This window comes from Denticeps clupeoides, chromosome 18, assembly GCF_900700375.1.
Source record: "Denticeps clupeoides chromosome 18, fDenClu1.1, whole genome shotgun sequence".
Lineage (NCBI taxonomy): Eukaryota > Metazoa > Chordata > Actinopteri > Clupeiformes > Denticipitidae > Denticeps > Denticeps clupeoides.
In genome coordinates this window covers 16,358,591-16,369,153 of record NC_041724.1, presented here as the reverse complement: position 1 = coordinate 16,369,153, position 10,563 = coordinate 16,358,591, and the positions used below count along the sequence as shown (strand labels likewise).

The window sequence follows — 10,563 nt, the reverse complement described above, 5'->3', positions numbered from 1 at the left end:
TGCCAGTCATAACGTATGGATCATTAAAGCACCTCAATGCAACTTTCTATACAGTGGATATAAAATATGTACACCCCCTGTTGAATAGCAAAAAAAAAAAAGTTAAAACATTGCTAACCTTTAATGTGACCTATAACCTGTACACTTCAATTGATAGAACAACAAACATCTGCTACAGACAAAAAATTAAATAAAATGCATGCAATAAGTTGGTTACATAATTGTGCACACCCTTAAACTAATATTTAATTACAGCATTCATTCTTCTTGGGTATGAATCTATCAGCATGGCACTCTTCCTGGGAAAAGTATTAAAAACCGGTCATATTGTAGGGGCAACTTTCGTGAACAGCCCTCATCAGGTCACCCCACAGATTATCTATTGGAATTAGGTCTGGGCCATTCCAAATCTTTAATTATTTTCTGGTGAAGACATTCTTTTGTAGACGTGAATGTACACTTGTGGTCATTGTCATATTAAAAGGTGTAATTCCTCATCACCTGAAGGTTTTTGGCTGTTCATAATTCCTTCCACCCGGATTAAAGCCCCAATTCCAGCTAAAGAAAACAAACCCCAAAGTCTGATACTACCACCACCACACTTCACTGTGGATATGGTGTTCTTTTGACCAAAGTGTTGATGTACGTTTTGCTCATTTTAGATGGACCAGAATGTTTTTCTTTATAAGAAAATGCTACATATTGTCACATGACATACAACCAATACTTGCTAGAAATATCTGTAGCTCTTATATAGTATTGCTTTAGGTCTCTTGGCAGCCTCCCCGACCAGTTTTCTTCTTGTTTATTGATCAGTTGTGGAGGGACGTTCAGATTTTGTCACTGTTGTCCCATAATTTTTCTGTTTTTTTTTTTTGTTTGTTTTTTCTGTCTGTCTTCACTGTGCTCCATGGTATATGGAAATGTTTTGTACCCTTCTGAGTGATACCTTTCAACAATGAGGTAATTAAATAAAAAAAACTGCTTCGACGAAGTATTAGTTTAAGGGTGTGCACACTATTTTGCAACTATTTTGCTTTGTTTTTTTATTGAATTGTATAGGCTATAGGTCCCATTCAAGGTGAGAAGAGATTTGAAAGGTTTCAACAGGGGTGTGCACACTATTTATGTCCAGTGTAAGTGTCATTTGTGGCTAAGTTGGTTGGTTGAATACCCTTGATATTCAATAAAAAATATTTTAGGTGGGTTTAAATAAAAGGAAAGGGTTCATCCTTACAAAACCTTTTTTAAAAATCCATTTTAATTTCTTCAGCTTCATACAGGATACATGTCTAAAACATTCTTGAACTGGTCAACTGGTATTATAAATGAAAGAAAAAGAAAGTGCAACAAAAAGGCACAGTATCACTCTGTACAATCCTGACAGGTTCACATAAATGCAACTTCTAGGAAAAATAATTGCATAACGCCTAAATATTTCTTCAGCGAGTCTATGCAATCCTTATTAATAACATGTAGTTCCTGAACACCAAAGAGAGCAGTCTATGGAGCTGGAGTGTTAAGGGGTCAATAATTAAACAGAAATGATTTGGTGGGCCGGAGAGAAAAACCTAAATTCTGACATTAGTTTAAAATATGAAACATCATGCAGGATCCCAGGACTGGTTGAATGTGAGGGGACTCTGAAGACATCACCAGTGCTGTATGGAAGACCACATTCAAACCAAAGTCTGGTCCCAGATAAACCCCAAAATGTCGAACTCAAAAAAATTGGTTCTAATTTAGGGTCTTGAATGATGTGTTCAATACAGTTCCTTTTCATGACGGCTGAAACATGACAAATCCAGACTAAGGTTGGGCCGATAATGGATTCTTAAATATTGGATATTTCTGAATAAAATATCCTAATGACTAATAGCAACATAAACTTTCATTAAAAAAACCAATTATCTGCCCAAACTGAACACAGACTGAATAATAGTAATTATTATAATAAATCAATCTTAACTTTTGCTGATTCATTCTACAACAGTTTCATTCAGAAGTAAAATGTTGTGGCTAGCATTGCTCTTCCTTTTCATTACGTTAGAATGGACTTGGTAAGTGTAAGACATTTTGACATTATAAATGATACATTGCCAAACATCAGAACATCCAAAGAATTTGCATTCAGCATATTCAGGGTTTTACAAACTTTAGTGTTTCACCAACTAGTGTTCTAATGAAAGCCACTAAAAACAAAAACTTATTAAACTATATTTTATAAATGTAAATAATTAGTACAGCAAAACACATATTCTTTCAAAACGTTTTCAAAGAGGGAAAGAGCAATTATGTGGTTGGTGCATTAACATGCGCTAACATGGAGGTGTCTTGGATTCAGTTTAGGCCTTTATCTTAAAAAAAATATGAATCCATCTCATGCTGCAAACATTAATTTGGACTTTTTGTAAGTGTTCTATGAGATTATGCTGGTTAAGAGTTTGTTTTGGTCGTTTACACACCTCCATATGCGTGGGAACACATTTAGAAGCATCAATGATGTGGGTTGTTTTTTAAGTTTCAAAGTGGTGATGCAGGGAGAAGGGAAAAAGAGGAAAGACTGAGACGCAGGGTAAGGGGATGGGGTTTGCAGGAAGTGAAAAGATGAAAGCCATGCCAAATTATACAGACTGGTAGCCGGTCCGACTCTTCCTCCGGCCAATCAGGTAAGAGATTAGCACAAGGATAATTAGGAAGCTGAGTGCCACGCCCACAGCAATGGGCACAAGGAAGCTCAAATCAGAGTCCAGGAAGCACTCTTCCGCTGCCATAGAAAGAGACAGAGGGAGACAGAGAGAGAGACATGAGTAATTCTTGTGGTGATGGAATTTAGTGTGTTAATAATCAGACTTAAATTCATTACAAGCTGAAAAATGTCCTGTTCAACACCTGTTTATATTAAATATTTTGCATTAATTGATGTGCACAGTGAATAAAGGGAAATAATTGGAATTTTGTGAGTTTTGTGTGTGACGAGTGAAATCAGAATGACTCGTAACCACTGGCTTGGTTTCTCTTCCTTCCAATGAAATAGGCCAGCAGCACTATAATAATAAGAACAACCAGTGCCGCTCCCACTGCTATCGGTACAATGTAGTTATCCGCATCATCTTGGCAATCCTCAGCTAGATGAGAATAAAAAAAGAAGACATGTGAAGGAAAGGAAGGAGGTTGTCTCATTTTTAATCATGAGGAGTTCAGACATCTGTTGGATGAAAACCTCTCTTTTCCACACTGACCAGAGACAAAAAGCCTTTTGGTGGAAATCTTAAGTCTAAAATTGTAGGTGTAAGTAATGATACATGTTTTCATTTAAAAGATAAACCCTTGACCCTTCAGCCTCAACTAAATTCTGACTGAAGTTGTACATTTCTGTATTGCGAATTCTACTTTTAAATTTGACCATATGCCAAATATGGAAAAATATTAATTAACCTAGTGCATCTCCTTTCATTTGGTTAATTAAAGTATTAACCAGGGTGATATGCACAAAAATACCATGATATGGACATATGCCAATTTCCAAATAGTTGTGGCTGGTACCAAGTTGAATACCACAGGTGACAGTCACACAGACAAATAAAAAAATAACTATGCATTAAAATTGCACCATAACAATCAATTAATATGGTATGCTAATCAATTGATAATGATGCAATAATTGAATTGACATATCACCCAGCCTGTCTACCACCAGCTGGACTTTCTTGCTGAACTGGCTTTTGGGTTGTTCTGGTCAGTGCGGAACAGGCAATTCTATAGAATCACACAAGTAATATTAATAAGAAACCATTACACAGTGTAAATACACACAAAAAAAAATTTTTTTTATTGATTTCCTTTTCCACAGCCCATGCTAATTATGATATTTCAGGATACCAAACAAAAAAATCTGTATTGATAAAACAACAAGGATTTAACCAGTTAGCAAAACTAATGGCTCTAATGTAGTTTAAAAAAAGATACAAAGTTGAAATTCTATAGAGCTTAAACAGGTTGTGGAGAGGTTTCCCTTTAAAACGGCCATGGTGTAAGCTGGGGAGGAGAGCAATTGTGAACTAGAGTGACCCAGCACTGCTGGGAAAGCAAGATTGGATGGGAAACAAAAAGCAGCTTCATTGAGGAAAGGCACAGATTTGATCAGCAGCAATAAAGCCTGTGTGTTCTCAGATGGCCAGAGGGTGTGGAGACTTGGTAGCAATGATCAGCAGTGTCAACAGGAGGCTATCCACACTTAAATTTTTAGCAATCAAATGAGGCTGAATAATTAAACCACACACATACATCTTACACTGGGAAAAAAAAGAGTACAGCATTTGATGAGGAGGAAAATAGACAATAAAAATGAAAAGTAACTAAATGTAAAGTAATGGGCATCAAAAAGCAGTAAAAAAAAAAAATATGATTTTGATGAAACATAATGAATGACCAGTCAAGAACATTCAGGGTTGAACTGGGTTTGAAATGGAAACCAATTCTGATCAATATGATTTTCTTTTAAACTGACTACAAAACCACAGAGTGAAATGAGCACCCACAAGATAGTGTGGAACACTAGTGGAACTGTGAAGTTCTAGTCTGTTTCACAAGAACCAATCAGGAAATATTTCTCTCCCCAGTTCCATATATTAAAAACGAAAATTTCAAGTACTCTAATTAAATAGAGTAGACACACACACACACACACACACACACTTGCAGCTGCAAACACTTCAGACCTAAAGCTGCAACTGAAGCTACATCATAGAAAGAAGACAGCAGCACATTTAAAAAATGAGTGCATCTTCTGGTGCGTTTAATGCAAAAACTGTGCAAGAGTAGGATTACTTCAGATACAGCTGATTGGCTTTAGGTACATATTTTCTATAATTTACAAATTGTGTCCCTTTTTAAAAAATGCCTAAACAATAGAAATTTGTTAAGAATTTCAGCAATTAAAAGGTTTCTTTTATTTGTTGCTCTACAGTGTAGTTATTTAAGAACACCCTGTGCAACCCTGTGAATGCACGGCAATCATAAAGGGACTGAAGATAACATCCACATTAAATCACAACAGTCTTCTTTGGAATAGAATTTTCAAATCAAAATTAAATTACTGAAATGACCAAAAAAAAAAAAAAAAAAAAAAACACAAATCAATTAAAGGAATGTTTAAAGAACCGAGCACAGAGTCTCCCTTAAAGTGACCTTGAAAGAAAAGCCTTAATAATATTCCTACCCATAATGCTTTTTATTTCTTTACTTTTGGATAGTGCGTTCTAGCACATAAAGCACACGTTAAACCACAAACAAACTACAATACAGCATAAAAAATAACAGGCAAACTTAGGCTTCTAATTAACTCTAAATACAGTTGGAGTGGATTGACGTGAAAGAACTGACTGACAGACATATTATGTTGGATAAAGATAATTAAATATATTGAGTCCATTTAAACAACTGAATCAACAACTGTCAGCACATTAATAAACATTTGATCATATGACTTAGCAATCACAATCGCAGGTTCTTTAAAGTTACTCAACGTTGCACTAAGATGATTAATAGTATTTACATAATTTAAATAGTGAAATATGAGATGAAATATGACTCTCACCTGAACAATTATAAAAGGCTATAGAAACTCTGTGCTTGTTTCTGAATAATAATAATAATAATAATAATAATAATAATAATATCAAAAGAAGAACAGAAGGTGCATAAGGAGACTTCTGATTCTGGAAAACAATCAAGTTTTAAATTTGAATTGGACTACAGCACTGGTGAGCAAATTAGACAAGAATAATGGAACTGGGAACCAGTGGCCAACAGACATCAAAACCTTCTCCATGAAAAGCCGTTTTCCAGGGTGAAGTTTATCTAGTCCCCTACTGACCTTCTACAGTTATTTGTTTAATTATTTTTGCAGGGAGTGAGATTGAGAATCAGTTTAAAGTGTCTGATATCCAACATATGTCTTTCTTCGACCAATCGCATATGCAATCACTACAATAAGAATCAAGCCGGCCAGAGAGGCCCCAACAATGATTGGGATTAGGATGCTGGTGTCATCCACTGCACATTCATAGGCTGCAGACAAAGAGAAAATGAATAAGGCACATCATCAAGGTTTACGCATGTTTAAATCACAAACAGGAAAGTCAGGCATGGCTGAAATAGACACACACAAAAAAATAAACAGAGGTATGACTGATATGTTCTGGTAGGATGGTGTGATGTATGCGTACCTGTGCTGAAGCGGTCATTGACCACTGCAAAGGGCTGTATCCGCAGGTCAAATGTGTGGAGGACGAGTGTGTCTGTGATATTGTAGCTCTGCTCCTTCCTGCACATGTAAGAGCTACCAAAAGAAGCCTTCCAGAGAGAAAGGTTGAGGTTGCCATCAGAGAAGTCCACCCCTGTGAAATAAACACACACAAAAATGAAGACTTCTGACACAGGGACAGGTTCTCTCACTTAACACTTAAATGTTGAAGATATTTAGTATTTAGTACAAAGTGTAATTACATTTATTTAGTACACTTTGGCAGTCAGACTTCATTACTGCATATTCATGATGGGTATGAGAAGATTTCACAAGTCTTCTAATAACCTACATTACTATGTGGATGATTAAATTAACATTATCAGACATCGTATGCTGGAATCTCTTGCAATATAATTTTACAAAATTAGGCACATCACAATTTTGGAACACATCTATAATCTGCCAGATGATTACTATTAGTTCTTATTGTTATCTACTAGTATGTGAAGTGTAACATAAATGACCCCCTTTAACTCAAACATTAAATGAGAAAATAACTACTGTTGTTTCTGCAGAGCTGCAGTCAAATGCAGGTACTTTGAGACCCCTTCACTTACACTTCCTCATAAACAGAACCTTAAGAATGCAAATTGATTACTTGGACAACTTATACTTTATGTAACGTGAAGTTGGAATTGCAGAGAATCCAGCAATACGGTAAAATATCAATATGTTGACCAATATAGTCACAATGTTGTATTTTCTGCAATAATAGCGCTCTAAGATATGATTATATTTGCAACTGAAGAAAGAACAAATCCCTGCTTGATAAAATCATGCTTTGAAATTTTATTTTAAAACAATTCAACTGAAACGCTACTGTGTAAATCATTGCTATCTAGAGAAAATGTCTCCAGTCCCTGGCTTTTTAAATATTCTTTTAAAAAATGTTTATATGTTCAACATAAACTTTATAATGCATATCAGTTTATCCACAATGAGGTCTTGTGATATATAATGTTGTTTAGATTTTTTGACCCATTTAACAAAGTTTATTTCATGAGCTGATTGAGTTTGTGAATCTAATTAGATACAAGTATCTAATAGTCAAGATACACTACAGATTATTTTTTTTTATAAATAAACAAAAACATGAATAGTTTAAACACCAAGAACCAGCAGTAAATGTCATTTAAAATGACCATAGTCATTAGTTTACTTGTTGGATGTCTTACCACTCCTCTTTACGGTGGCATTGAAGGAGTGCAGCCAAAATTTGCTTGACACCTGCAGAAATTACAGACAGAAACCAGGCAAAAGGCACACAGAGAAAACAAAGCAAAGCTGTAATGACAGTCGTGGGGAATCGTGGGGAAATTAGACAAACGGAGTGTCAGTGGCGACTCGGGAAAGACTTACGTTCTTGAAAACAAACAGAATGGAGATTATGGGCGAATGCAGGGTGAGGCTGGACTCGCTGTTATTCTTCCCACAATTCCCACTCGCAGTAGTTCCATTAGGCTCAAGGTTGACGCTCTCAAATGTCTAACAAATGAATATATACATTAACCACCCACAGACTCTTGGGGAATTTTCATATCAGTGATACAGGAAATGTTTTACTCACTTCGCCCTGCTTATAACTGATCTGCAGTCCCATGTTTGCCATCAGACAGGTAGAGTTGTCTGTCTGGTTGACCCGGTACTCTCCGGTGCTGGGCTGAGGTAACGGTGGAGGTGTAGGTACGGTGGAGGTTGTTGAGGCGTGGGTGGTACTGTGAGTGGTTGGCGCATGGCTGGAGGTGTTACCATGTGTTGTATGGGCCTGGGTGGTGGTGATTGTTGTATTGTGAGTAGTCAGTGTTGTGGCGTTTGCAGTGGTCAGAGGGATAGTGGTGGCGGCAGCTGTTGTTGTATTGGGACTAGCTGAAGTCTGAATGGTGGTGGTGTCTTTGGCTGCCCCGGTGGTGAGCGAAGCAGGGGCTGCTGATGTAACATTCAGTTGTGTGGCACAGAGAGTTCCTTTAGAACACAGAGACATATTACAGGCAAGAGAGTCCATGAATTTAAGCCTGGAACAAGGTGCCCAAAAGCCAGTCTTGCAGTCCTAACATTACTTAATGACTTAAAAAGATTTAAATAATAATAATAAAGCAACACGTCACAAATATCTCAGATTAAACTTAGTCAAAATTAGTGCAGCAAAAGACTTTAGTTTTGTTCTCTCCTGCTTGTTTTCTATTTGCTATGATATATTAAACTAATATTACATATATGGAGTTGAACAGAACTACATGGTAGCTGGAAATCACTATTCCAATGGAATTCTATGGTACCTGATATTGCACTTTAGCCCACATGTAGGTGACCAGCGGTCTTGTTTTAGGACATTACACAAATGTAAATGTACAATTTCCGCCTTGGCTCAACAAAGCTGTTTATGTAAGGCTTCTTGGACTGACAACAATGACAAGGAATTTTAAAATAGTCGGTCAAAAAGTCACAGGCACGATGAGACATGATTTGCCATTTACTAGTTGATTACACAGTGAAATGTATAATATTCATAATAACCTTTATTATTAACGGCAAACATCGTCATTCGCGTCACGTCAACGACTGTTTTGCAACTGGACATCAGCTTTAAGATAATAAGTAACCTGAAGGGCCTGCGCGTCTCGGTCCTTCAAATCTCACAGTCACATGATCACATGACACGCTGACTGCAAACGCGCAGGCGGTGTTGCCATATCCCGATGTCTTCTGCTCATTCTGACTGCTGTGGACTGAAATGTGCGGGGGGAAATACGCTTGGTTGGACGCAACCGACATGACCCGTGGGCACAGCATTAACCAAGCTGAACAGCGATTTATTTCTGTATTCCAATTTTGATTTTCATTTTAGAAATGGAGTCGTGAATGAAACTATTATCGTGACCTGGCAACGCAGCCCCTAGACAGTCGCCTGCTTAACTCGCAAGCGGGTGCAATTTCGATAAACACGAACATTTCTCGACAGTCTTAATTTAGCGTCCAGGTATTATTTGCGGTTTTACTTAGCAGTGATGAAAGCCGTTCTCTTTAAAAACAACACCGCAGTCATTCCGGCAAAAACAAATGATAATCGAACCGCCGTAGAGCCCGACGTTGTGCGAATAAATAATGATTGACGGCCTGTTTGAGAAACAGAAAATGTTCACAAACACGGTTAAACATTGACAAATCAACCCATATTAACCAACATCGCCACCTGCGGAACTGAACGCAAACCAAGTGCAATTTACAACATCAAGTTAGGAAACTGTCAATAACACGTGAACGCATTTGTTGGGCTGTTTCATTGTTTTAGATGTGGAGGAGATAATATTAAAGTAAAATTATAAAAACAACCGAAATGCAACTGGTTACGGCAGATTATTTTAGCCTCGATAAGAAAGAGATCTACAAGGCCTGAAGTGACAAGGCACGACGGGGCGAGTTTTACATCGCTGCTCCAAAATAACAGGAAAAGGGAAAAAACAGAGGTGTTTCTGTACTTACCACAGCACAGAAGAAGAAGCGCTGTTAAATAAACCCTGCAAAGCATCCTGTCCATAATCTCTCAGTCGGGCGACGCACACTGCAGCAGAAAGGGTCGCTTTCAGCACAAGCAGCTCTGCCAGCAGCTGAAGAGAGGAGAGGGTCTGTGAAGTTGGCCACTCGATCAGTCACATGTCTGCGGTGTCGAAATAAAAGTCACCATGTCGTTTCTGAACTGCTGTTCGGCCTTAAACACTAGTCTTAATGTCTACCGCTGCCAATCCTTTCACTGTCATATGGGTCGTTGCACGTCCTTAGTCGTGTTTTGTGTTCTTTTAACTTGGATTTTTGCACAGTGTGAATCCCAGAAGATTCGCGATTTCGTCTCTGTGTTCCTGTATATGAATTAGATGACAATAAAGTTCACTTATTGTCATCGTTGTTATTATATAACAAGTCTGCCTTAACCGTGATTGTATGTGTTTATAGATAATACAATGATCATAATTATCATACGATATTATTATTATGATCAAATGTATTGTATTTAAAAATCAAATAAATTGAGAGACTTTTATGTTGACGCAAAAAAAAAAAACAATTGCTAGCGTCACAAGGCTGAAACTCAGCTCATCTGGATACAAAGTAATTTGCATAAATTCAGATTATCCAATCAGTTTATGGACCAAGAAAAATATATTTTAAAAAAGAGTTCCTGTAGCTGCATTATGGCATTATATGCACGATGGATTTATCCTAAATATATATGTTAAATGTTACAGTTGGTATTGACT

General features: G+C 37.1%; 1 protein-coding gene across 3 annotated transcripts; it reads right to left on the bottom strand.

Moving 5' to 3' along the window:
- Window positions 1-824: 824 nt before the first annotated feature.
- On the bottom strand, window positions 825-9,961 carry lamp2 (lysosomal-associated membrane protein 2). Of its 3 annotated transcripts, none has more exons than XM_028959528.1 (6): window positions 9,791-9,960; window positions 7,878-8,272; window positions 7,670-7,795; window positions 7,486-7,537; window positions 6,231-6,401; window positions 825-2,767 (listed from the first exon to the last, which is right to left on the bottom strand). In XM_028959528.1, exons 1-6 carry the CDS (start codon window positions 9,843-9,845, stop codon window positions 2,625-2,627), a joined length of 942 nt encoding a protein of 313 aa, XP_028815361.1. In that variant the 5' UTR covers window positions 9,846-9,960; the 3' UTR covers window positions 825-2,624. The 3 variants fall into 3 exon arrangements, with proteins under 3 accessions (XP_028815361.1, XP_028815360.1, XP_028815362.1); XM_028959527.1 differs by having other exon boundaries at window positions 2,625-3,128; window positions 9,791-9,961; XM_028959529.1 differs by lacking the exon at window positions 825-2,767 and adding an exon at window positions 3,806-6,072 and having other exon boundaries at window positions 9,791-9,961.
- Between the last annotated feature and the right edge of the window lie 602 nt (window positions 9,962-10,563).